The sequence below is a fragment of the Oncorhynchus masou genome, chromosome 20 (assembly GCF_036934945.1).
Source record: "Oncorhynchus masou masou isolate Uvic2021 chromosome 20, UVic_Omas_1.1, whole genome shotgun sequence".
In the NCBI taxonomy this organism is placed as follows: Eukaryota; Metazoa; Chordata; class Actinopteri; order Salmoniformes; family Salmonidae; genus Oncorhynchus; species Oncorhynchus masou.
The window spans coordinates 15,017,527-15,045,371 of record NC_088231.1 but is presented as its reverse complement, the minus strand read 5'-3'; the positions used below and the strand labels follow the sequence as shown (position 1 = coordinate 15,045,371).

Genomic DNA, 27,845 nt, shown 5'->3' with positions numbered 1-27,845 from the left:
TGGTATACACTTTCCTTCCCAGAAGAGTGAAATCTGTTATAGCAGCAAAGAGGGGACCATCTCAATCCATGATTTTGGAATGAGATGTTTGACTAGCAGGTGTCCACATACTTTTGGTCATATACTCCGGACTATGACATTGCTCATCCTGATATTTCTATATTTATATTTAGTTTTAGATTTGTGTGTATTGTTGTGTATTTTTAGATATTCTGCACTGTTGGAGCTAAGAGCACAAACGTTTGCTACACTCGCAATAACATCTGCTAAATATGTGTATGTGACCAATTAAATTAAATTTGGTCTGATTTGAGTAGGCCTATGGTGGTTTAAGGATACTCACTTTGTCTCATTCTGCATTTTGATACAAGTATGTGCCACAAAATTGAAGACACCAGTTGCACTGCAGCCAGAGATGCCTTCAAAATAAATGTTCCTATATGATAAATATATTATGATTCATATTTCTAAACATCTTAGCATCAATGGGCCTATGTAATTAAAATAACTTGTTTCAATAAGTAACATATTTCCCTTTTATTCATTGATGGCATGGTGAACCCATTGATACACTTGTATTTATTAAGGCCATGCAGGAAATTAAGCCATTGTATCTTACAGAGGTTAAATTATCAGCCAGAGTTTACATTGAAGGCCTCACAAATTCAATTAAACATTTCTGATAATACGCTTCAATTTATTTTAATGAATGTCTAACAGATGGTTCTACTTTGCCATCACCTCAAATAACCGACTCCCACTTTTTATTGTCGTAGATACTAACGTCACAGCGACGCATGTCTGAACGTCGCTAAACTTTACGCATGGGAGCGCCATTTTTCTCCCGGCGTTCTGTCCCAGTTGAGAACACGTTGTTTGAAACGCCGTAGTAAAACGACACTTTAAAACCAAAAGTATCATACCTGGAGGACAGAAACACACGAAGAGTGTTTCTGGGTGAGTTGGATTGATATATAAATTATATTAATGACAAACTTGTCAAATAACATTTTAATGGGCTGCTTGTCCAGCTGGCTAGCTAACAGAGCTAGCACCAACGTCAGCACTGTTCGTTAGCGAATTAACGTTGGCTTGCTAGCTAGTGTATCATAGCCGCCTCTGTTATAATTTCACATGACAGCTGTTCGTTAATTTGATAGTTTATAACTACCAGTTAAATGACCACGTGTTTAATTATAGGTCACTGATAGTTTATAACTGCCAGTTAAATGACCACGTGTTTAATTATAGGTCACTGATACTAGTAAGCTGGCTAACTAGTTTGTATAGCCAACAGTGTCGCCTTTCAGCTGATTTGGATGAAGTGACCGTTAGGGTAACATAGCTAGCTAGGGTAAACTACGTGTTAGTTGGCAAACTTGCTAATGTAGCTAGCTAAACTGTCAGTGGCATCAACACTGCTCAGCTAGTCTCAGTCTCTTTGCTGATAGCTATCATTTCATATTTCAGTGTTACTCGTTATCTAGTTGTACCTACTAAGTTATAACGTTATCCATCTTGCTTTCTTGTCTCGAAGTGGGAGATGGATACGAGATGGAAATAGTTAGATACATTCTTCTCCCTTGCCTTCCCCAGATTTGGGGCACACACTTAATGTGTTGTGAATGTATTGTAATGTTTTTAAAATTGTATAACTGCTTTAATTTTGCTGGACCCCAGGAAGAGTAGCTACTGCCTTGGCAGCAGCTAATGGAAATTCATAATAAATAGTAATTTACAGGCCATTTGTATTCATTCATCCAAACTGTTATTAATCTGACTCACTGTCTCTGCAGATGCTACAGCCCTAACCCTTGTCTGATCTAAACTCTCATATCTCTGTATCGCAGTACTCTGGGGAGAGATTCTGCGCCGCCAAGAATTGACAAGAGGCAGGCAGAATGTCAGAGAAAAACACCAGAATCGCCATTGTGAACCATGACAAATGCAAGCCAAAGAAATGCCGGCAAGAGTGCAAGAAGAGCTGCCCTGTGGTTCGCATGGGTACGACTTGTGTTGCATCCTTTCCTACTGTGCTGAACCTCGTACTTGATAATCTAGGCCTATTATAAAATCACTGACACATACACTAACTAATTCCTCCAGGTCTTGAGGCGTAGCCTAAACCATAGTGCCTCAAATTATCTACAGTTGAAATGGTCCATGTTGACTTTTTTCAAGACTCAATTGTCATTCATCTTTAATCTTTTTGTCTTGCAGGCAAACTGTGCATAGAAGTCACAGCTCAGAGCAAAATTGTGTGGATTTCCGAATCGCTCTGTATCGGTTGTGGCATCTGTATCAAGGTAAAATCGTAACAAAATGACTGACCCTCTGTTGATAGAAAAGTTTTTTCTTTATGCATTGTCCTTCAGTCCTGATTACACAGCACTTAGCACTGACTTCTTTTTTATTCCAGAAATGTCCATTTGGGGCCTTGTCTATTGTCAACTTGCCAAGCAACCTCGAGAAAGAGACAACTCACAGATACTGTGCCAACTCCTTCAAGTTGCATAGGTGGGTTACTTTTCAAGGTAAAGAGAGCTGTGTTTGTCTCATAGACCTGTAGGCCTAATCTCAATGAATGTTTGTTTCTCTCTTGAATCCATGGAATGTACTTGTGCCATATTCCATTCCAGATTACCCATTCCCAGACCTGGAGAGGTTCTGGGACTTGTGGGCACCAACGGAATCGGGAAATCCACGGCACTGAAAATTCTGGCTGGAAAACAGAAGCCTAACTTGGGGAAGTACGATGTAAGTGTGTAACTATTCGTTTTATGACACAGCCTTGTAGAGAATGTAGCCAGATGTCTAATACATTATCTGGCTTTACAATGTTTAAAGGGTCACTTAAGTCCCTCTGCATAATTATAAGGTCCGCAGAATATCTTTATTGTCAGCTGAATGACCTTACAATGTCAGCTAAATTACAGAAATGCAACTAGTTACTTAAACACTGTGCTGTGTTACCATCACTCTCACTAGTTTCAAAAGCTCAATTCTCTCCCGTTCCTCCAGGCTCCACCAGACTGGCAGGAGATCCTGACTTACTTCCGTGGCTCTGAGCTCCAGAACTACTTCACCAAGATCCTGGAGGATGACCTGAAAGCCATCGTCAAGCCCCAGTACGTCGACCAGATCCCCAAGACTGTCAAGGTCAGTCAAGCCTGTGGGTGTGGGTTTAGGCCTGTAGAAATTAATGCGGGGATAGAATTGGTGCGTTCCAGATACACAGATCTGTACAGAATTGTTGTCTGATGGGCTAACAGTAGTGCTGTGTTCTGCCACTAGGGGACTGTGGGCTCCATTCTGAGCAGGAAAGACGACTCCAAGACTGAGACCATCGTCTGTGAGCAGCTCGGTATGTTTAGATTGGTTTCTCACCTTGTCTATAATTTGTGTGTAATCCTAACTCTTTCCATTTGTTTAAAATTTTTTTCCTTTGACTAGAGGTTGACCGATTATGAATTTTCAATGCCGATAGGAGGACCAAAAAAAGCCGATCCTGATTAATCGCCCAAATTATTTTTTTAGATATATTTGTAATAATGACAATTACAACAATACTGAATTGACAATTACAACAATACTGAATAAACACTATTTTAACTTAATATAATAGATCAATAAAATCAATTTAGTCTCAAATAAATAATGAAACCTGTTCAATTTGGTTTAAATAATGCAAAAACAAAGTGTTGGAGAAGAAAGTAAAAGTGCAATAGGTGCCATGTAAAAAAGTTAACGTTCAAGTTCCTTTTAACCTGAGTCTTTTAATATTCCCAGGTAAGAGGTTGTAGTTATTATTGGACTATTTCTCTATACCATTTGTATTTCATATACCTTTGACTATTGGATGTTCTAATAGGTACTTTAGTATTGCCAGGCTAATCTTGGGAGTTGATAGGCTTCAAGTCATAAACAGCACAATGCTTGAAGAGCTGCTGGCAAATGCAGGAAAGTGCTGTTTGAATGAATGCTTACAAGCCTGTTGCTGCCTACCACCGCTCAGTCAGACTGCTCTATCAAATCATAGACTTAATTATAATATAATAACAAACAGAAATACGAGCCTTAGGTTATATATGGTCAAATCCGGAAACTATCATTTCAAAAACAAAATGTTTATTCTTTTAGTGAAATACGGAACTGTTATGTATTTTATCTAACGGGTGGCATCCATAAGTCTCTAAATATTGCTGTTACGTTACACAACCTTCAAAGTTATGTCATAATTTTGGACAATTCTGGCAAATTAATTGCGGTCTTTGTTAGGAAGAAATGGTCTTCACACAGTTCGCAACGAGCTAGGCGGCCCAAACTGCTGCGTATACCCTGACTTTGCTTGCCCAAAACGCAAGAGAAGTGACACAATTTCCCTAGTTAAAATAAATTCATGTTAGCAGGCAATGTTAACTAAATATGCAGGTTTAAAAATATATATACTTGTGTATTGATTTTAAGAAGGGCATTGGTGTTTATGGTTAGGTACACATTGGTGCAACGACAGTGCTTTTTTCCGCGAATGCACTTGTTAAATCACCCATTTGGCGAAGTAGGCTGTAATTTATCATTGAATCAACAGGCACTGCAACGAATATATGCAACGCAGGACATGCTAGATAAACCAGTAATATCATCAACCTTGTGTAGTTAACTAGTGATTATGTTAAGATTGATTTTTTTATATAAGCTAAGTTTAATGCTAGCTAGCACCTTACCGTGGCTCCTTGCTGCACTCACATAACAGGTAGTCGGCCTGCCACGCAGTCTCCTCGTGGAGTGCAATGTAATCGGCCATGATCGGTGTCCAAAAATGCCGATTAACGATTGTTATGAAAGCTTGAAATCGGCCCTAATTAATCGGCCATTCCGATTAATCGGTCGACCTATACTTTTGACCCACTTCTACAGTCAAGTTGTCAGTAAAATATACAATTTGGCCAGCAGATTATTTAATCTCTCTCCTGTCCCAGATCTGACTCATCTCAGGGAGAGGAATGTGGAGGACCTATCAGGAGGAGAGCTGCAACGCTTTGCCATCGCTGTGGTCTGCATCCAGAGAGCAGACATGTAAGTCAACAGCTTCAGCGGAAGCCGTCCAAGACTGTTGTTGTGGTTCTTAACGCGGCTCTCTTTATGTGGTTCCTTCCAGCTTCATGTTCGACGAGCCGTCCAGTTACCTGGATGTTAAGCAACGTCTAAGAGCAGCCGTCACCATCCGCTCCCTCATCTCCCCAGACAGGTCTGTTACATTACATGATGCTCTCATTAGAGACATGGGTCCTGTTCAAAAGGGCATACAGTAGCAAAGCGTTTTGCAACGGAAAAAGAAAAAACATAGTTTCTCATTGGACAAATTCAGGTAGTACTGCCCTGGCAGTTTTTTCTGCTTTATTCCTAGTAAACACCAACCTGGTTGTTCCTCCCTATTTCACTTGGTTTACTTTTGGTTTTATGCCTACTTGAACATTATCCACTGTTCTTCCATCAGCTTTTTCTTGTCTTGTAGACTCTTATTTTGTCCTCTCTCCCAGATACATCATAGTGGTGGAACACGACCTGAGTGTGCTGGACTACCTGTCTGACTTCATCTGCTGTCTGTATGGAGTGCCCAGCGCCTATGGAGTGGTGACTATGCCCTTTGGAGTTAGAGAAGGTAGGACCCTAAACACTTCATACTCCACCGTAAACACCACGCTGTCTGTACGGCGTGTCCAGTGCTTATGGAGCGGTCACTGTGGCCTTTGGAGTCAGGGAAGGCGAAACTACGTTTACCACCCTCTTACTTCATTCACAATGACGCCCTGGCTATTGGTATGTGTACTTTATTATTATTATTATTTGCATTGATATCAATGGATAAAGTATATCCTCAGTACATGGCAGGCGACAGTCTCGTCTGTGAAGACAAATGAAGATCTGTCTCAACTTGATCTCTGCTACAGTAAACCCCCACTCTGGCCCCACTAGGGACTAACTCTAATCGGTCTGCTGCAAAGCCAACTGGTACAGACATTTCAAAGCCTTAAGGCCGTAGCCTAGCGCAGCACCCCATAGACCACCCCTCTGTCACTTACCCTCCAAATGGTAACACAGCTTTTCACAATCTGTCAGTGGAGCATATCACCACAACCAATGGATATCTTCCCAATGCACACCTGTCCTGTTCACTTGACTACTTCACCTCTAACCCCAGGCCTCCTCCGCTCCTTTCTCCAGGCATCAACATCTTCCTGGACGGCTATGTGCCCACGGAGAATCTGCGCTTCAGGGAGATATCGCTGGTGTTCAAGGTAATGTGATACAATTAAGCCTGATGATATGTGGCATATGGCCAATATACCACGGCAAAGGGCTGTTCTTATGCACGACGCAACGCAGTGCCACAAACCCCAGAGGTGCCTTATTGGTATTATAAACTGGTTACCAACGTAGTTAGAGTAGTAAAAAGTATATGTTTTTTGTCTTACCCGTGGTATGTGGTCTTTGAGCCAATCAGCATTCAGGGCTCGAACCGTCCAGTTCATAATAATGTACTAATACAACACTAGGTGGCGGAGACGGCCAACGAGGAGGAGATCAAGAGGATGTGCCACTACCAGTACCCCCACATGAAGAAGAACATGGGAGACTTTGCCCTGGAGATCCTGGAAGGAGAGTTCACTGACTCTGAGATCATGGTCATGCTGGGAGAGAATGGTGAGTAGGCGGGGAGGGGGTGTGTGTGTGTCTTTTATCAACCAAGTTCCATATAATGAGTGTTATTTCTAAATCCTCTCTTTCAGGGACGGGCAAAACCACGTTCATCAGAATGCTGGCTGGCCGTCTGAAACCAGATGAAGGGGTAAATAACATATTGACAAATTTTAGTTCCTCTTCACATCGTCTAATTGCTGGAACAATGTACTCTAATATACACTGAGTGTATAAAACATTAGGAACACCTGCTCTTTCCGTGACAAAGAATCCAGGTGAAAGCTATGATCCCTTATTGATGTCACTTGTTAAATCCACTTCAATCAGTGTAGATGAAGGGGAAGAGACAGGTTAAATAAGGATTTTTAAGCCTTAAGAAAATTGAGACATGGATTGTGTGTGTGTGCCTTTCAGAGGGTGAATGGGCAAGACAAAATATTGAAGTAGGACTGGTTTGATGGCTAAAGGGGGTGGTGCAACACAATATTAGGTAGGTATTTTTATTGTTTTGTACACTCTGTCCATTTTTCCTAAACATTTTTTATTACTTCCAAAGGGGAAGTGCCTATCCTGAACGTCAGCTACAAACCCCAAAAGATCAGTCCCAAATTCAAAGTAGGTACCAACCAGTCACTGCCTTGACAACTACACACCTCTAACACAGACACCTGCCCCTCATCTCATGAGGACTTCCTCATGTCCTCTGTCTGTAGGGTAGTGTGCCCCTCAGCCCCTGACTAACTTCCTCATGTCCTCTGTCCGTAGGGTAGTGTGCGGGCTCTGCTCCATGAGAAGATCCGAGACGCCTATACTCACCCCCAGTTTGTGACTGACGTCATGAAGCCTATGCAGATTGAGAGCATCATCGACCAGGACGTAAGTTGTGCTTTCTGGGTTGTGTTCAGTTCTCATTGAATGTTTTGCAACGATGAGCAACTACTTCCTTAACTTGTCCATTAAAACAGAATAAAACATGTCTAATGCAAATCACTTTCCTACTTTCCTTCATTGACGGCCTAGGAACAACTGCCTTGTACAGGGGCAGAACGACAGATTTGTACCTTGTCAGCTTGGGGATTCGAACTTGCAACCTTTCGTTTACTAGTCCAACGCTCTAACCACTAGGCGACCCTGCCGCCCCATACATACCATACACACTGGACCAGAGAATGAAAGCAAGCATTTCTTATTGGACATGTCCAGGTACTCCCTGTTTCAGTCCGTTTTCCTCCGTTTGGTGTCTAATGAACACCCCACTGCTTGTCTCTGTAGGTCCAGAACCTGTCTGGAGGAGAGTTGCAGAGGGTGGCCATGGCCCTGTGTCTGGGGAAACCAGCTGATGTCTACCTGATAGACGAGCCCTCCGCCTACCTGGACTCTGAGCAGCGTCTTGTGTGTGCCAAGGTCATCAAAAGGTAAACACACACACTCTGATCCTAGATCTGTGGTTAGGGTGGGGTGAACTTCTACCTCCAGCAAAGCGATCCACCTCGTGCTGTACATTGCTCACAGCAGTACCATTCACAAACCCTGAATATGTTGTTTGACAGGAAATACAGAAACCCTACAACCTCCCAAACCTTAATGGACGCCATTGATTTTGATACATTCATTGTTTGTAGATTCATCCTCCACGCCAAGAAGACTGCGTTTGTGGTGGAGCACGACTTCATCATGGCCACCTATCTGGCTGACCGCGTCATTGTGTTTGACGGTATTCCCTCGCGAAGCACCGCTGCCAACACGTACGTTAACCTTCCACATTCATTTGGCATGAGTCTCATCCACTGATTTACCCAGCAGCATGACGTCTGCTGTTCTTATCTGTGGTGGCTTTTAATATCTGATGTTCTTATCTGTGGTGGCTATTGTTTTCTTCCTCTAACTTGATGGAACTCTTAGCTCTTTCAAACTGCTTATTGGTTCATTTGTAAGCAAACTGGAACATCAATTTCAGTCAGGATTTGACAGTCTGACAATGTGGTATTTTCATGACAAGACAGATGTTTAGCTCTTAAGCAACTGTGTAACACGGGCCCGTCATCTTTTGACCTCTCAGGCCACAGACCTTACTCGCAGGGATGAACAAGTTCCTATCACAGCTGGAGATAACGTTCAGGAGAGACCCCAACAACTTCCGACCAAGGATCAACAAGATGAATTCCATAAAGGTACAGGGTAGAAGTCGACCGATTTTAATCGGAATGGTCGATTTAATTAGGGCTGATTTTCAAGTACATAACCATCGGAAATCGGTAATTTTGGATGCCGATTAAAAAAAATATATACATTTTTTTTTACACCTTTTATTTAATCTTTATTTAACTAGGCAAGTCAGTTAAGAACAAATTCTTATTTTCAATGACGGCCTAGGAACGGTGGGTTAACTGCCTTGTTCAGTGGCAGAACGACAGATTTTTACCTTGTCAGCTCCGGGATTCAATCTTGCAACCTTTTGGGTAAACTAGTCCAACACTCTAACCACCTGCCTCACGAGGAGCCTGCCTGTTACGCGAATGCAGTAAGAAGCCAAAGTAAGTTGCTAGCTAGCATTAAACTTCATCAATCATAATCAATATTACTAGTTTATCTAGCGTGTCCTGTGTTGCATATAATCGATGCAGTGCGGCATCTGCGAAAAGGACTGTCAATGCCTTTCTTAACATCAATACACAGAAGTATATATTTTTAAACCTGCATATTTGGCTAAAAGAAATCCAGGTTAGCAGGCAATATTAACCAGGTGAAATTGTGTCACTTCTCTAGCATCCATTGCACGCAGAGTATATGCAACAGTTTGGACCGCCTGGCTCGTTGCGAATTAATTTGCCAGAATTTTACGTAGTTATGACATTAAAGGTTGTGCAATGTAACAGGAATATTTAGACTGATGGATGCCACCCGTTAGATAAAATACGGAACGGTCCCGTATTTCACTGAAAGAATAAACGTCTTGTTTTCGAGATGATAGTTTCCGGATTCTACCATATTAATGACCTACGGCTCATATTTCTGTGTTATGTTATAATTAAGTCTGATTTGATAGAGCAGTCTGACTGAGCGGTGGTAGGCAGCAGCAGGCTCATAAGCATTCATTCAAACAGCACTTTTGTGTGTTTTGCCAGCAGCTCTGCTGTTTGACTTCAAGCCTATCAACTCCGAGATTAGGCTGGTGTAACGATGTGATGTGAAATGGTTAGCGGGGTGCACGCTAATAGCATTTTAAACGTCACTCGCTCTGAGACTTGGAGTAGTTGTTCCCCTTGCTCTGCATGGTTAACGCTGCTTCGAGGGTGGCTGTTGTGTTCCTGGTTCGAGCCCAGGTAGGAGCGAGGAGAGGTACAGAAGTTATACTGTTACACTGGCAATACTAAAATTACTATAAAAACATCCAAAGGTATATGAAATACAAATGGTATAGAGAGAGAGTCCTATAATTCCTGTAACTACAACCTAAAACTTCTTACCTGGGAATATTGAAGACTGTTAAAAGGAACCACCAGCTTTCATATGTTCTCATGTTCTGAGCAAGGAACTTAAATGTTAGCTTTCTTACATGGCACATATTGCACTTTTACTTTCTTCTCCAACACTTTGTTTTTGCATTATTTAAACCAAATTGAACATGTTTCATTATTTATTTGAGGCTAAATTGATTTTATTTATGTATTATATTAAGTTAAAGTAAGTGTTCATTCAGTATTGTTGTAATTGTCATTACAAATACATTTTAAAAATTGTCCGATTAATCGGTATCGGCTTTTTTTGTCCTCCAATAATCGGTATCGGTGTTAAAATCATAATCGGTCGACCTCTATACTGAGTGTTTAAAACCTACATTTTTATTTACATCCCTTTTGTGCTTTTAGTAAACGTATTGACTTTCAGTCATTTCATTCAGCATCACTCCATTTTATTTTATTTGCTCTCACCTGTTGTATATCTAGGATTGTGGCTCCTCTGTAACCCAATCTATATGTTGTATATCTAGGATTGTGAACAGAAGAAGAGTGGGAACTACTTCTTCCTGGACGACTAAAGGACCAAACCCTCCCGCCATCAGAGACCTCCATATCCATCCTCCTCAAGCCCTGACACCTGTATGGCTGTTCCAGTACCCACACTAGCATTCCATGGTACATTGCTCCGTTCTAAGTGATGTTAGTGTGGGTATTTGGAACGTAGCCCTACCCTACTGGCCCCCCCCTTGGGCTGATGGCTTAGAGACCCAACCTGGGTGGACCACCAGAGTCATACGTATGCGTGCACACACAGGGTGAGTTTGTTTTGCATTGCCTGGTGCCCTGGGTTTACATATTAGACCATTGGTCCTAAAGTGAAATCTTCAACCACCCGTGTGCACAGGGCTATGCAAAACAAACTCGCCCACACACACACCTACCTTTGGGAGCCAAAGGAGTGTTTTATCAAAGAGTCATCCAATTCATGTCATTTTAAAATGGTATCTTATGAATAAACACCATTTCCTGAGTATGGAGGTGTTTTTTGAAAGTGAAATTGTGGGTTTTGTCCACAAGAGGGCAGCAGACTATTGCGGTTCATTGGTTCTCCATCAAAAAATGCACATCTGAAGTAATACACAATCTATTTACTCGAATTAAAGGCAATATACCTTCATATTCTGCGGTTCAACAATTAAGTGTCTCTATACAGTCCTTGTCAATGTGTTATAGTTAATGACAATTATTATTCCACAATTCAATTTGTCCTCCAGACCAAGTATCAAGTTTATAGCATTTACACAGCAATTCACCCAAAACCACAATTCCTTTTATTTACAGTGTTAAATAACACTGTTAGAATGTTTTTTTGTGAACAAGTGTTTATTTTGTCTTTACAAGGTTGGTAGCAACATGTGGAAATCTGTTGCAGCTCAAGTCAACTACAAAACATGCAACGCTCTATGGGCTGGTTGGCGAGCTATAGGTAGCAAGCTAGTAAACGTAGCTACATACAATAATACTAAAGTTAATATTAGCATGTGAAGTAGCTAGCTAGCTGTAAAATCGCCTAAACCAACTAATGTAGGAGTCTTAAAATCTCACCAGGGGCTCGCAGTGTAACATTCGCAACGACACCCTGGACTAAAGAGGCGGACAAATAGAGCCTCTGTTAAATTACAGATTTCTCGGTGTAGGAATACCGCAACCTCCCACGTTATGACAACAGCCAGTATTGAAATCTGACATGCAGTTTTGGGGAGTAATGGCGTATATGTAATCAGTTACATATAAGGGACTACAAAAACTACCTGTAATCCGTCACATTACCCGCAAAAATATTGTAATCAGATTATATACTTTTGAAAAACGAGATGTTTACTTCGAGGATTACTTTTTAAATTCCGAAAGGATATTTTCGAAAAATCTTTGACACTTCTGTTTTTGTCAATGACATTCAAATCAGCATTGAAAAAAAGGTTCACTTGAAGTGTGTTTCTTGACACACCAAATGTGTTTGATGGATCGTGGGAAAAGAAAGGAATTGTCTTTTTGTAGGCTACAGTCCAAGCTGTCTTCCAATTGTGCGACTGCTGTCAGCAACCAACTTGAATAAACACTTGGAGGTAAGGATGACAGCAGTGGTGTAGTCTACGGCGATACGGATATCACTTATTATTGATAGCTACATAGCACATTGATGCGAATCACACTGCTACTCTCATTTAGCACTTTACGGGTTGTGGGTGGCTGTTCACTCATCTAAATATTTTAACCCAATAATGGTTGAATTCGATACATTTAAATTGCCTATTCATCATTGTTTTTGAAACCAGTGGACAGCCAATGAAAAATGTGCTCTTGCAACAAGTGCGGATCCAAGCCTATGGAATAAAAGTGTGGCTTTTATTGCTTAATGTAATTCATGTTGATAATTAAAAAATATATCCATTGTCCTAATGGACACTTGCTTGAACTTGTACACCTTTGATAGACTTAAAGGGGCAATCTGTAGTGGCTACATCCATTTTTGGATTTATAAATTAGAATGATCTATCCATTGATTTAAAAAAAGAGTATAATTTATAAATGCCTCATGAGTTTAGAACCCAAAATATTAGCTTGTTTTATTCCAATGTTTATGAACATTGTAAATGTAAACACACACTGTATATAACCTCAACATGGTTAAAAACATTGTTATATCATGGATCGTCAGTCCTTGCATCCATAGCTCTGTCTATTAATCTGAGAGTGGTTACATTTCTCCAGGCCCATCCCTCAACCAAAACAGGCGGGGTGTCCATTTTAATCTGTGGATTTGCCCTTTAAACAGCTGCATATTATCAAGATATCAAAGTGTCACCGACAAGGTTAACAATAGGCCTATAGCAAATGCAGCATATGGCATTCATTTTTCACATGAAAATAGCACTTTTCAGTAGTGCTCAAAGCATGCCATTCCCTGAGCTCAACTCGAATCAATGAGCCAAATCAGTCCTCCTTGACAACAAAATCATAAACAGAGTAGGGTTGGCTAATAAGTCCGTAGCTCAGTTAAAACAATTTGCCTAATCTATAATTCCATATTTCCAAGTCCTATTCTTGAAGATCAAGGAGTATAACATTTATTGGAATGACTGGAATTCTGATATACTTTGGTTTTCAATGTAAAGATATAATTGAATCATATATGTAGTAGAAAGCGATGGGTTAGAAGAAGCCGACACAACCAACCCATAAAGTAACACTTTACATCCATATATGGCCAGCTATGTAAACTAACATTGAACAACATCTATTTCAGGATAAATCAATTGGTAACATACATTTGTCTTCTTCTAATGCCTCTTAAGGAGAAAGTAAACTAAAAGTAACAGAATGTAATCAGATTACGTTACCGAGTTTGGGTAATCCAAAATTGTTACTGATTACAATTTTTCACAGATAACTAGTAACTAACTGATTACATTTAGAAAGTAACCTACCCAACCCTGGACATGTATGATATAGGTTTTCATGATCAAAAAGCTGTATTCCTATTAACTTCCAGCATAGATAGAACATTGCTCAGAGATGCACAAAAACAATATAACAATCAAAATGGGTGAATCTTTCCCTTTAAAGGTGCAAATGACAGAATATCCAAACTTGAATTCTATATTGTACTGTTTCAAAGTCAACCATGCAACCAACCACTAGATGGGGGTAAAGAGCCATTAACTATTAAGAAATAGAGTTTTGCGTTGATGTTCATTATGTTCATTATGTTCAATGTTAATAGTGATGGCTGTCACAGCAGAGCGAGGGCTAGAGGATTCCTCCCTTTGAATAGGAGAAAAACATTTGGAAACTCTGAGCTTGGTACATGACAAGGTTGGCTATGTCTGAGTTGTTTTGGCTTTTTTTCTCATTTTTTTTCTATTTCTTTTGTTCTCTCAGCGTGGTTGGGAAGGGCCCATCAGTCAGCATTTCACTGTTGGCCTACACCTGTTGTTTACAAAGCATGTGACAAATCAAATTTGATTTGAAATGGAAATCTTGAGGATTGTGGAGAGATCGGTTGGTTGGCCCTCTGGCCCCTGGTATAAAGTAGTACGCTATACAGGGAATAGGGTGGGATTTCAGATGCAGCCACTGTCATTTTCCAGATGGTGACCCCCTCCATATCATTGTCCTATGGGGATTAAGCAACTGATCTCTCAGCCATCCTCTCCATTATACTCAGAGGACTCATAAAGTGTAGTATATAGTAGGCGAGAGGTTATTGGAGATCTGTAGACAGCAGACCTGGGTTCAAATATTCTTTGAAATCTTTCAAATACTTAACTGTTGATTTGGCCTGCCTGCGGTTCTAGATGGACTGGGTTTACAGCTGTGCGACTATTCTACTGGTTCCATTGCGCCAGGCAAGCTCAATAACCCTCAAATAAAGAATTTGAAGTGATTTTCAAATAGTATTTGAACCCAGGGCTGACTGTCACTGTACTGTCCTGAGAGGGTTGCTGTGGTAATTGGCCATGATCGATGGGATGGGTCTCCCCCTTAGGCCTAGGCTGCACATTGAAGGAGGAGGGTGGAGATACTAGAGAAGAGAGATGGGGAGAAGATATGAGGGGGGAGATACTAGAGGAGAGAGGGGGGATAGGGGAGGGAAGATATTAGAGGGAGAGAGAGGGGGAAGATATTAGAGGGAGAGAGATGGGGAGAAGATATGAGGGGGGATATAAGAGGGAGAGAGAGAGGAGGGAAGATAGAGAGTGAAATGGGTGAAAGACTAGAGGAGAAAGGGGGAAGATACTGGGGGAGGGGGGAGATATTAGAGAAAGGGGGGAAGATACTACAGGAGGGAGAGGGGGTGAATAACTAGACTAAAGGAGGGGGTAGCGTGGGAGGAAAGAGTGGTGGTCTGTCTGCCCTGGAGTGGGTAAAATGATGCAACAACCCCTAATCAAGAACGATTGGATTGGAGCAGTTAACTGAGCTTGTAACCACATTACCCCTGACCCTAACCCCATGACCGCCTCCCTCCTAAAGTCCCTCCACCTGCCTCCCCCGGGTGCAGGGCAGTGAGGACACAGCTACATGCAGCCCAGGGGGACTAAGGTGTGGTGCTACAGAGATCAATCCACCACTGGTCTGGAGGTGGGTGGCATGACATCATCATTCAGTCTGGGTAGGTGGGTGCTGCTTGCCTCTCTCTCTCCCCTAAAGGTCAACAAAGCAAGGGAGGGATGTCCCCAAGCTTCTGCTTCTTTAACAAGTGTTCAATTCAACAACCCTGCTATACCCACACATACTGACATTTTAACAGGCATTTCATGATAGGTGAAACGTAATAATGTTCATTGAACCGTTCGGTTATATGCCTCTTAATTGCGTGCTGCGCCTCAAAGTTCTGGAAATCAGCGGTCCTTTTTATTTGTTTGTCTTACCAGACCTGCTTTAAGATGGTGCAGTTATCACCTGATATTCTTTTCGACTGGACATGGTGTCCTTACTCCAAGACCATCATTGTGTTGTAACAATAATACATTTTTCTTTCATTGAGCTAAATCTTTATCACGATCCATTTTAATGAGTAACTTATATCTAATGACTACCACAGCTTCCCCGCTCCTTGTGTTACTCTGTACTCATTGACGGTCGACTCCAAACTTACCCTAATGATCTAATTCCAACCACTGCCTGAGTGATTCTTACATTTATTAATAAAAAATTTAAAAAATCAGTCATCACCACTTTGTTTGGGAACTGTGATCTATTTTTGCCCGCTGCTGTTACAGTACGTTCTGGTGTTTGGAGGCCAATCCAGGAAAAGAGGTGACGTCATGATGCTATCGCTTACAATGCTCTCTCTCAACTCCCAGATGTACACACGTGTGTGTGTGTGTGTGGGTGTGTGTGCGTGTCTCGTGAGAGATGACCTCATCACTGCACTCCATTAAAACAACATCCATGTAATCTAGCAGATTTAGCGCAAATTTTTGCCCCATTGCGACCCCTACTACGAAAGCAGATCCATATTTAGTATGACATACTGTACTATATCAGTGTTGTGTTCTGTGTTTATATCAGAGATAGAATAGTGCTGGATGTACAGTATGAGATGATTAGCTTTAGGATGTTCTGTTATCTCAAGGCTATAGTTACTTCATCCATTTCCTCCACTTCCTCTATTAAAGATCCATTAAGTGGTTGAGGAGAACCTTGCATGGTACATCTTGTCACCCCTGACATCACCTCACAAGAATATTTTGTATAACCCTCCGTAAATTAAATCCATTACTCCATTCCCCTTAATGGAGCTTCTGAATGAGCGTTGTGTGCTACCGCGTCCTCTCCAAAGGCCTTGAAGAATGTTTTGTGGTCTTCTAGTCACATACGTAACACCAAACGTGGATGGGTCATGAGATGGATGCCTGAAAGTGAAGGTCTATCTGAGAATTCACCAGCATGTGTCTAATAAAATACAACACATCTCACAGCTAGGAGAGGCCCAGTGTGTCACCTTCCCTTCTCTGTTGTAGCCCACAAACCCATCGCTTCGGGATGGATCCTTGACTGACAGCCGTGAGCTGCTGTCTGATGCTGACTATTCCATTCATCCACCAAGTGACCGTGGCAGCTGATGCTTCTCCCCAAAAGTGCCCCCCCCCCACCAACCCGCCAATCCCTGGGGACAGGGGCATCCCAGACCACCCTCCATGGTGCCCTGCCTTGGGGGCCTCTTCTGGGGGGTAGTTGGGTGGGGGTGGGGGGCAGGCGACCAGCCCCAACCGTGATTTTTAGACACAGCCGACAGTCTGCCATCTCAGTTTACATACGGCGGGTTCACAAATAGCACATTGTCCTCAGAGACAAACTGCAATCACCAGCGGACCTGTGATCAGATCAGAGGGGTGAGGAGTGGCGTGTGTGTGTGTGTGTCCTCACAGGCTGGGGTTTGAGTCATAATGGAGAAGTGACATAGTAGGGTACTACTGATGCATTCTGTTGTTGCATACCATGTAGGTGCACGTGTCAGTGCATAGCTGTGTGTGCATGTCTGCCTTGTTATTTTGCAATTTAGAGAGTCATGGTGACAATAGCCAATGATATATACACAGCAATATGCTTGTTGTGGTCACTGACATGAGTGAGTGATACCTGAATGTTTCAGTATGCTACAGAGGAAGGCTTAGGGCATTGTGCTGTGCAGTGACTGGATGGATATAGTAATCCCTCAGCCCGTAAAGAGACCGTTTTAATATTACCACTCCCAACATTATTTCTAGAAGGACTAGTGGAAAGCTGCGTCAAGAGAGGCGCCCGTTTGAAATGCGAGCTGGCCGATACACTGCCTGCCAGAATGCCTGTCGTTACTGAAAAACCTACCAGGCCTGCCAAAGTCCTCCGGTGGGGGGGGCAACGTCCCCACTCGCACCACCCGCCCGGTCTCACTCTCCTCTAAACACGTCTGTCATCGTTCGTCGTAGAGCATTCCGATGCCCGCGCCAATTCATGGACGTCTATGGAACGCTGTGCAGCAATCCAACCTTCCAGTTATGCTCTTCCTCATGCCATCTAGCCTAGAGACAGGCTGAGTTCCAATGCTTTTAAATGGGCCAATGGCACGCTGTCCTCATGACCTCTGATCTCAAACAACTAAGTGAAATCAAAGTGGCTGGCCATGCGCCCACAACATTAAGTGTATGATATTAAATGCCCACAGTCACTAACCATTGGTTCCACCTCTTATTGGTTCCCACCTATCGCGTCTAATTTTAGTCATTTTATATCAGTGGTCACTAAGGAGTGGACGGACAGGTTTAAGATGAAAACAGGTGTACCAGGATCATAAGTCTCACCATACCAGTGATGTCAATGACTCACACTACTAACCATTGGTTCCCACCTTTGGTTACCCACCTATCGTCTTATTTTAGATCAGTGGTCACTGGTCACTAAGGAGTGGTCAGATAGTTTTAAGATTGAGTCGGGTGTAGTAGGTTATCTTAGGTCTGGGTCAGATATACATTGAACCTTTTTTTTGTTGGTTAGGTTTGGTCTCGGGAAGAGCTGATCCTGGATCTGTGCTTAGAAAGCAACGCCTTCCATTATTTAGTACACAGGCAGTGTGTGTTTGTGTGTGTGTGCGTGCATGCCTGTGTTTGTGTGGTAAAGAGAGATGGGAAGGTGACGACCTCTCCAATAGATCTTTTCTCTTCTCCGTCACTCCGAGGTATCCAGCTGTGTGATGACCTAACAATAGGACCTGTCATAGAACATCTCAGGAAAGAAAAAGACACACACCCACACACACACACACACACACGCACACATCACTAGAAATAATGGTGGTGAGACAGAGTGTGGAAGATATGGGGGTTGACTCTATTTCCCAGTTCTTCCCATAGTCCTGCTTTCATGAAATCTCTAATGACTTTCACTATGATATTACAGTTCAGATGCATTTTTCTTTTCTTGTGTTAACAGTTTCTGAAGAACAATATAAGGTACCCATTGACTATATGAGTAGACACATGAGTTTAATCAAAATTAGGAGTCAAACATTCCATGAAAGGCCAGTGTCATACCGACCGCCATCCGCCATAATCTAGGAGTCTGTCATTCTATTCCACACTGATCTCAACAAACCATTTCTGTTTGGACCTTGCTTTGTGCACAGGGGCATTGTCATGCTGAAACAGTAAAGGGCCTTCTTCAAACTGTTGCCACAACGTTGGAAGCACAGAATGGTCTAGAATGTCATTGTATGCTGTAGCGTTAAGATTTCCCTTCACTGGAACTAAGGGGCCTAGCTTGAACCATGAAAAACAGCCCCAGACCATTATTCCTCCTTCACCAAACTTTACAGTTCGCACTATGCTTTGGGCAGGAAGCATTCTCCTGGCATCTGCCAAACCCAGATTTATCCGTCAGACTGCCAGATGGTGAAGCGTGATTTATCACTCCAGAGAACACTTTTCCACTGATCCAGAGTCCAATGGCGGCGAGCTTACCACTCCAGCCGACTCATTGTGTGTGGTGATATTAGGCTTGTGTGCGGCTGCTCGGCCTGGGAAACCCATTTCATGAAGCTCCAGACGAAAAGTTATTGTGCTGAAGTTGCTTCCAGAGGCTGTTTGGAACTCAGTAGGGAGTGTTGCAACCGAGGACAGATGCTTTTTATGTGCTTTGTGCTTCAGCACTCGGTGGTCTCATTCTGTGAGCTTGTATGGCCTACCACTTCGTGCTGAGTCTGTGTTGCTCCTAGATGTTTCCACGTCACAATAACAGCACTTACAGCTGACCGGGGCAGCTCCAGCAGTGCAGAAATTTGACAAACTGCCTTGCTGGAAAGGTGGCATCCTATGACGGTGCCACGTTGAAAGTCACTGAGCTCTTCAGAAAGGCCATGCTACTGAAAATGTTTGTCTATGGAGAGTGCATGGCTGTGTGCTTGATTTCATACACCTATCAGCAACGGCTTTGGCTGAAATAGACAAATCCACCAATTTGAAGGGGTGTCCACATACTTTTGTATATATCGTGTATGCACACATTATTTTGCAATCCAGTAATCAAAATAATTTGTAAAGGTTCTGATTCAAATAGGTTTGATAAATTGATTACAAGTTATGCTTTCACTGATAGTCTGTTTGGAACAGAACATGTGCATTGTTTTATCTCTGTGTTTATCAGATATGATGGTGACATAATGCAAATATTTGCCTAAGAGTGGCTGCCAGCTTTGAAACAAATGAATTTACAGTATTTAGACAGTGAGTTGCAGTCTGTAAAAGTACAGAACAAGAGAGAGCAAACAGACACTGTTGCTGCTCTAAAACAGCAAAGTAATCAAATTTGCTGACAATTTTATTCTAATTCAGGGCTCCTCCGAGAGTCCTTGTCTTTTCTCCTCAACTGCTCCCAACACGCTCGCGCATCGCACTGTTTTCCCAGATTTCACTTCACGTTCACGTGCAGCTTGCTCTCGCCTCACTCAGACATTCTGTCGCCAGCCCCGTGACGTAACCTGCGCTAGTAACTTCCACTTTCAGCGGTTTTCCTCCGCCGCTAGTAGTCCTGAGGAGAATCTAGTTCCACCGGCTTGCCTCTGTTTGCTGCCGGCGGCGATTCCCTCCAATTTGCCAAATAGCCATGTCAAACTTGACCGGTGAAAATTCTTGACCAGTAAAAAATCTTCGAAATGTAACATCATTCATCTCAAAAGGAAGATGTATTTAGCCTATTTCTCATAAATTATGTCAATGGTAATTTTATGATAATGACAGGTTCACTGTCATCATAGCATAGGCCTATTCTATTCTGTTCTATTCCAGTATGTTATATTATATTGTATTCTTTGCTTTATTTTCTTACAGGCTTCCAGAAGTAGGCTTGGCTATGGTGCACTATACCACAATTGAAAACTATCAGTAATTATTATTAGCCAATGTATTGAGTCTATTTATCAATTCAGTCAATACATATAAAATGGGTTTATGTCTGCAGTCTAGTATCATCTCTCGCACACAAATCTGAGAGAGGAAATAAACTTAATGTTCCTGTCGTCCAGCCTGCCTGCTGCCTGCCTGATACCCTAACGTCTATTTTCATGCATTAGCATGCAGTATTAATGAGATGGTTTGATGAATCGTTGCAGCTTCGTTCTCTCTGACAGTACAACTATCAAAATGAGGGTTGATACAAACTAAGCCGTCTTTCCCCACATTTAACACAGGCCCATTGTTGTTAAGTTGTAACACAGCTGTCATTCTCCACTTTACTTTAAAACACTGTCTTTAGGCCTAGGCCCGAGAGCAAGGTGTTCATTTGAGATGGTAGCCTATATGAGGACATGACAGAACATGCTCTTTGTGTTGACACTTGCCTTAGACACTTTAGTTCTCCCGAGTACATAAATAGTGCTTATCGCGCCACAATCAAAGAAGGGGAAACTAAGAACAAGCTTAGCACAGATCAGTTCAAAAGTTCAGATCAGTTCCATCAGATAACCACACCAGTGTTATCGGGCTCTCTCTCATATTTGCAAGAGATTACTGATCCAGTTCTGAGACAGAAGGTGTATTTTTAACTTGCTTATATTAGGTCTATAGTAAATTGGCATATTCTGGTTACTGAATATATACTGAACAAAAATATAAACGCACCATGTAAAGTGCTGATCCGATGTTTCATGAGCTAAAATAAAAGATCCCAGAAATGTTCCATATGCAGAACAAACTTATTTCTCTTAAATGTTGTGCATAAATTTGATTACATCCCTGTTCGTGAGCGTTTCTCATTTGCCAAGATAATTCGTCCACCTGACAGGTGTGGCATATGAATAAGTTGATTAAACAGCATGATCATTACACAGGTGCACCTTGTGCTGGGGGAATAAAAGGCCACTCTAAAATGTGCAGTTTTGTCACACAACACAATGCTACAAATGTCTCAAGTTTTGAGGTAGCGTGAAATTGGCATGCTGACTGCAGGAATGTCCACCAGAGCTGTTGGCAGAAAATTAAATGTTAATTTATCTACCACAAGTCACCTCCAACGTCGTTTTAGAGAATTTGGCAGTACGTCCAACCGGCCTCACAACCGCAGACCACATTGTAACCACGCCAGCCCAGGACCTCCACATCCGGCTTCATCACCCGAGGGATCGTCTGAGACCATATATATTTCTGTCTATAATAAAGCCCCTTTGTGGGGAAAAACAAATTCTGATTTCCTGGGCATGGCTCCCAAGTGGCCCTTCCAGGCCCACCCATGGCTGCGCCCTGCCCAGTCATGTAAAATCCATTGATTAGGACCTAATTTATTTATTTCAATTGACTGATATCCTTATATGAACGGTAACGCCGTAAAATCTTTGAAATTGTTGCATGTTGTGTTCGTATTTTTGTTCAGTATAATATAAGAATGTATATGTATACATGCTTGACTGTAAGTAACTTTGAATAAAAGCGTCTGCTAAATGGCCTAAACTACTATATTATATAGTATTACACCAGATTAACCTACGTTTTTATGTCGGTTATATGCATTAATTTATCATTTATTCTATGCATTCCTTCGACAAGAAATTATCACAATCTTTATTTACAGTGTGTGAATGTGTGTGGCCATTTTGTTGAATCAGCAATACATCAATGGCAATAAATGTATCTTTTGAATAAATGCAACTGTTCATCAAAAACAGCTGTGCCAATCCATCTGCAGCTATCAATGCTATCAATCCAATGTTCTGCTATCTAATCACAATGAATCAAACCCTCAAAAATGTTCACAGCTTCGTAAAATAAATATGCTAAATGTACTTCTTTTCTCATTCATACAATTTGCACGTAAAAGATGCAGCACATAACTGTATCTTTTAACAAGAAACAGGAGTCAGATGAGTGTATAGTCCTCTACAGGCAATCAACTTTGCTAGAGTCTCCACTGCCAAAATAGCAAAAGAGCTAGCCCTCTTTTTTTTTAAACTCCACGAAAGAATACATTGTTTTACAGTTACATAATCCATTCCACAGTGCATGAAAATGTTAGATGTGTAAAAGTAGGTCTTGTTATTCACGGACCGCCCCAAACTGTATCCCGCGGCATGATACTGGCGCTCCGCGGAGGGTGCGACGGCCCAGCGACTCCCTGACGCCAGCGCGAGGAGACCAGAGACAGGCAGCTGTATAGTATGGGAGGGTTGAGAGCGAGCTTGATAGCTGTTTATAAGGTACTGTAAACTTTATTTTTCACCCGTCAAAACATCAACAACCTTGGGGGAATGAGTATGTTCGGTTGACTAGATCTATTGCTTATAAGAAAATAGTATTTGCAACTTTTTAAAAGGGATAGAGACAGTGAAAATGTATTTTGAGACTTCAAACTTTTCTGTCTATCATATTTGGCAACATAGATTGATTGGCAATTAACGTTAGTAGAATGTGGGATTAATTTCATATTTGTAACATTGTATGGTCGTGTATAATACAGTTGGAACACGTACTTGTGAACACTATTAATAGTGTGTGTGCACAATGTGTGTATTTCAATGTGTCAGTCTGCATTGATGGTTAACCTTTGTGATGCATTGTGTTGGTATGATGTTCAATATCAGTCTGTCCATCTGTATTTGTTGTGATTAAATCTAATATGCTACTGATGTAGGCCTCTTGTACTCAGATATAGTATCAACATCACATTTTTACTTTCCATTGGTAAATGTCATGCAGATTATTTGATCTATGTTCATGCATCATGCATGTAGCAGCAAAACCAAGATGCAAAACCAAGATTTGCGATATTTAATTGATATTAACAGTGATCTTCATCTCAACGTCAGTGTCCATTTGGAGGGAAGCTGTGTCTCATTGCTAAATTACTTGCTTTAAATAATCAACATATGCAATCTATCTTTTCCATCTTGTGTGTTTGCGCGCGCACATGCGTGTGTTAGTGTGCGTGCATTGTGTGCACATATGTATGTGTGTGTGTGTGTTCCATGTCTCATGGATGCAGAGCGAGCCTGTGTGACTGTGAGACCCTGAGCAGCAGGGCCAGATCTCCTGACATCATTGAAGATGACATATCAGATTACTCAAAGGACTGGAATTTGTCCTTGTCCATGATTTAGTACAATTGTTGAATCCTGCAGCATTCTCGTCAAATTCAGGTTTGTGTGTTGTTGTGGGGCACACTGTACACGTGACAGTTTGGCTTTATTCAAACTTTTAAATAGATATAACGATTGTGATGCAATGTCTGTGTTACATAGTTCTAAAGATGTGATATTTCTGGAATGGTCTGATAACAGATAGCTGTTGGGTTCGCTAAAGACAGGATAATAGAAGGAGTGAAAGGGACATGTCTACTGTATCTCTAAATCCCAGTGTAGATAGTGATATTGATCATTCATATGCAACATTATCTCAGAGAATGGGGTATTTTTCTGTGTAGTTAACACTGTAAAAATGAGTCGTCTTAGCTTAGACATTTAACCTAGATCTTATACAGAGGAAATGGCACATTTCTCAGTTCTTCTTCTGTTCATCTATAGGTGGACATCTCCTGTATTCAGTCTGGTACAGCACATGGTGGACTTGGAGAGACATTTCACCCTTATAGGAATAAACAAGTTAACCACATTCCAGTCTCCAGCCATAACATAATTCTCAGTTCAGACAGAGGCATCCTCAGAATAGCCCTTCTCTGTATGTCCGATCCCTCCCAGACCCCTCATGATGTGTTGGCCTGAGGTGTCCTCCCGACCATCCCAAACACCACAAACACAACACTTACCCCAAATGCCTGGGATGGTTGGGATAGCTGATTGAAAGCCCATGTGTTGGTTACAGTGGGTGAGTTATGTTTGTGGCTAACGTGAGGTGTGGTGGATGTGTGTGCGTGTGTGATAACTGACCCTAAATTTGTGTAGACCTCCTGGGACAATGCTGTGTCTAGTCACCAAGGGCACAACCTGTCTGTCTGTCTGTCTGGTTATGTCTGTCTGGTTATGTCTGTCTGGTTATGTCTGTCTGTCTGTCTGGTTATGTCTGTCTGTCTGGTTATGTCTGTCTGTCTGTCTGTCTGGTTATTTCTGTCTGTCTGTCTGTCTGTGGTTATTTCTGTCTGTCTGTCTGGTTATTTTTCTGTCTGTCTGTCTGGTTATTTCTGTCTGTCTGTCTGGTTATTTCTGTCTGTCTGTCTGTCTGTCTGGTTATGTCTGTCTGTCTGGTTATGTCTGTCTGGTTATGTCTGTCTGTCTGTCTGTCTGTCTGGTTATTTCTGTCTGTCTGTCTGGTTATGTCTGTCAGTCTGTCTGTCTGTCTGTCTGGTTATGTCTGTCTGTCTGCTGGTTATGTCTGTCTGTCTGTCTCTGTCTGTCTGTCTGGTTATTTCTGTCTGTCTGTCTGTCTGTCTGTCTGTCTGTCTGTCTGTCTGTCTGTCTGGTTATTTCTGTCTGGTTATGTCTGTCTGTCTGTCTGTCTGTCTGTCTGGTTATTTCTGTCTGTCTGTCTATCTGGTTATTTCTGTCTGTCTGTCTGTCTGGTTATTTCTGTCTGCTTATGTCTGTCTGTCTGTCTGTCTGTCTGTCTGTCTGGTTATTTCTGTCTGTCTGTCTATCTGGTTATTTCTGTCTGTCTGTCTGGTTATTTCTGTCTGTCTGTAGAGGCTGGGGAGGTATGGTTGTTTGGGTGTCGTGGGTAGGCCTAGTTCGTGAGGGCTTGCTTGCCGAAACACATTCTCTCGGCTGCTTTTTGGAGATCATTCATCGATACTCATTCATTGAATTTTGATATCCAGTTTTGGCACTTGATGATTGTTATCTGTGTATTAATGAACACATAATACATGGAATAGACACACCTCGTCCATGGCGATGGGTCAGGCCACACAGAGTGAGAGGGAGACAGCACAACGAGGCCATACAGTCACTATTTGTGTTGGGCTGCTGAGCTGACAGTTAGAGGGAACACTCTTGTGTGAAGTGGAAGGTTTATGCCGAGAGGCTAGACAGTGTGTGTATTAACGAGAATTTGCATCCCCCTTCTCTCTCCTCCCTCGTTCCTCTCTCTCTCTCCTCACTCTTTCCCCCTCTCTCCCTCTCTCTCTCCCTCTTTCCTCCCTCGGCCTCTCTGTTCACTCTTTTTCTCTCTCTCAGACACACTTGCACATGCACGTACACACGAACGTACACACACGCACACCCTCCTCTCCCATCCCTCTCTCCTCTAATCGTTATCTCTCTCCATCTCTTTATCCCTCTCTCCTCTCCTCTTTACCTCTCTTCATCCCTCTCTCCTCTCCTCTTTATCTCTCTGCATCTCTTTATTCCTCTCTCCATCCACTCCTCCCTTCATAGCCAGCGACTCAATTGAGTGGGGGCTAATGGCGGCCCCATCCAGGCCCTGCTGATAAATAATGTAACTTCTTTATAATGCCCCGTCTCTGGGGAGAGAGCAGAGAGCATCATTACTGGCTCCTCATCCTACAGCCCCGGCCCCTAAATTGATTAACAGCACTGACTGAAGCAGCTAGCGCAAAATGATCAATGGGGTTGGTAGGGATTGGTGGCTAGCAGCTAGCGCAGGCTTAGAATGGCACAGGTCAGGCTAACAGGCCTTGTCAATGACATGTGATCATGGGCTAACCTATTAGATCCCTCTGACTCCCATTAATTCTGCCTGGCTATGCTAACTACTCACCAATGGGTTAGCGTTAGCGCCAGTTAGCGCACTAACCCAATACAGGCTGAATGAATGGCAGGCAAGGAAGGGAGATAGATAGATAGCTCTGCCTGGGCACTTTTATGGAGCTCTTGTGTAAACGGCGGCGTGTTTCAGCTTAAATGGGCAGAGGGCGGATAAGAGTGGGACCTGTCCGCTATAAGAATATTTGTGTGATGCTTCATTGAGCCCTACTTGTGTAAGGGAGAGGCGTAACTCTGTATCCCAAATGGCATCCTTTTCTCTATATATTACACAACCTATAGGGCCCATAGCAGTATGTGCACTGTGTAGGGAATAGGGTGCCATGTGGGACACACCCTAAGTATGTGTTGGGTAAGAGAGGTTAGAGAAGGGGACGGCTGGGCTGGAAGATGTTTGGGAGGTTAATGTGATTTAGGAAAGAAAGAAAAGTGTAGGTCAGGCTTACATTTTAGGAGGGGGATCGGATATCAGATTATCACAGATCTACAGGGTCGCCTGTAGTAACCAACGACCAGTGATCAAATAATGACTTGTAGTAACCATTTATCAGATAGTGTGTGATTTAGCTTGGTAGTTATTGTGTCTGATGACTAACAAGGTGATACTGAAACCTTACCAATCACATTACCTTTGGTTTCTCATTTACATTTTTACCACTCCTGTTCTCAGAACATTCTGTATAAAGCTAATGTAAGTTTATCAGAGTAGCCCAAACCCTCCCCATTCTATACAGACCAGAGTAGGGCACAACACCGGCCCCATTCTATACAGTCCAGAGTAGGGCACAACACCGGCCCCATTCTATACAGTCCAGAGTAGGGCACAACACCGTCCCCATTCTATACAGTCCAGAGTAGGGCACAACACCGGCCCCGTTATATACAGTCCAGAGTAGGGCACAACACCGGCCCCATTCTATACAGACCAGAGTAGGGCACAACACCGGCCCCATTCTATACAGTCCAGAGTAGGGCACAACACCGGCCCCATTATATACAGTCCAGAGTAGGGCACAACACCGGCCCCATTCTATACAGTCCAGAGTAGGGCACAACACCGGCCCCATTATATACAGTCCAGAGTAGGGCACAACAGCCCCATTCTATACAGTCCAGAGTAGGGCACAACACCGGCCCCATTATATACAGTCCAGAGTAGGGCACAACACCGGCCCCATTATATACAGTCCAGAGTAGGGCACAACACCGGCCCCATTCTATACAGTCCAGAGAAGGGCACAACACCGGCCCCATTCTATACATTCCAGAGTAGGGCACAACACCGGCCCCATTCTATACAGTCCAGAGTAAGGCACAACACCGTCCCCATTCTATACAGTCCAGAGTAGGGCACAACACCGGCCCCATTATATACAGTCCAGAGTAGGGCACAACACCGGCCCCATTCTATACAGTCCAGAGAAGGGCACAACACCGGCCCCATTTTATACAGTCCAGAGTAGGGCACAACACCGGCC

General features: G+C 42.5%; 2 protein-coding genes across 3 annotated transcripts in view; both read left to right on the top strand.

Annotated features, from left to right (window-relative positions):
- The first annotated feature begins 813 nt into the window (after window positions 1-813).
- On the top strand, window positions 814-11,194 carry LOC135507007 (ATP-binding cassette sub-family E member 1). The gene is made up of 20 exons (XM_064926475.1): window positions 814-957; window positions 1,851-2,004; window positions 2,221-2,306; window positions 2,420-2,517; window positions 2,640-2,757; window positions 3,022-3,159; window positions 3,295-3,364; window positions 4,980-5,076; window positions 5,159-5,248; window positions 5,541-5,662; window positions 6,226-6,299; window positions 6,558-6,705; window positions 6,792-6,850; window position 7,119; window positions 7,259-7,317; window positions 7,468-7,578; window positions 7,975-8,117; window positions 8,325-8,447; window positions 8,762-8,873; window positions 10,694-11,194. Exons 2-20 carry the CDS (start codon window positions 1,902-1,904, stop codon window positions 10,739-10,741), a joined length of 1,800 nt encoding a protein of 599 aa, XP_064782547.1. The 5' UTR covers window positions 814-957; window positions 1,851-1,901; the 3' UTR covers window positions 10,742-11,194.
- Window positions 11,195-22,800: 11,606 nt separating this feature from the next.
- smad1 (SMAD family member 1) overlaps window positions 22,801-27,845 on the top strand; it is a 29,098-nt gene continuing 24,053 nt past the window's right edge. For both annotated transcript variants that reach the window (XM_064926474.1, XM_064926473.1), the window contains exon 1: window positions 22,801-22,890. The gene's annotated coding sequence lies outside the window, so the exon portion shown is untranslated. The remainder of the gene's footprint in view (window positions 22,891-27,845) is intronic.

Bases quoted from the DNA above. Each gene is read 5' to 3' on its own strand.
- LOC135507007 (XM_064926475.1), top strand. From the start codon at position 1,902: ATGTCAGAGAAAAACACCAGAATCGCCATTGTGAACCATGACAAATGC. The intron at 6,706-6,791 runs GTGAGTAGGCGG...CCTCTCTTTCAG, and splicing joins GGTCATGCTGGGAGAGAATG to GGACGGGCAAAACCACGTTC. The intron at 7,579-7,974 runs GTAAGTTGTGCT...TTGTCTCTGTAG, and splicing joins AGAGCATCATCGACCAGGAC to GTCCAGAACCTGTCTGGAGG.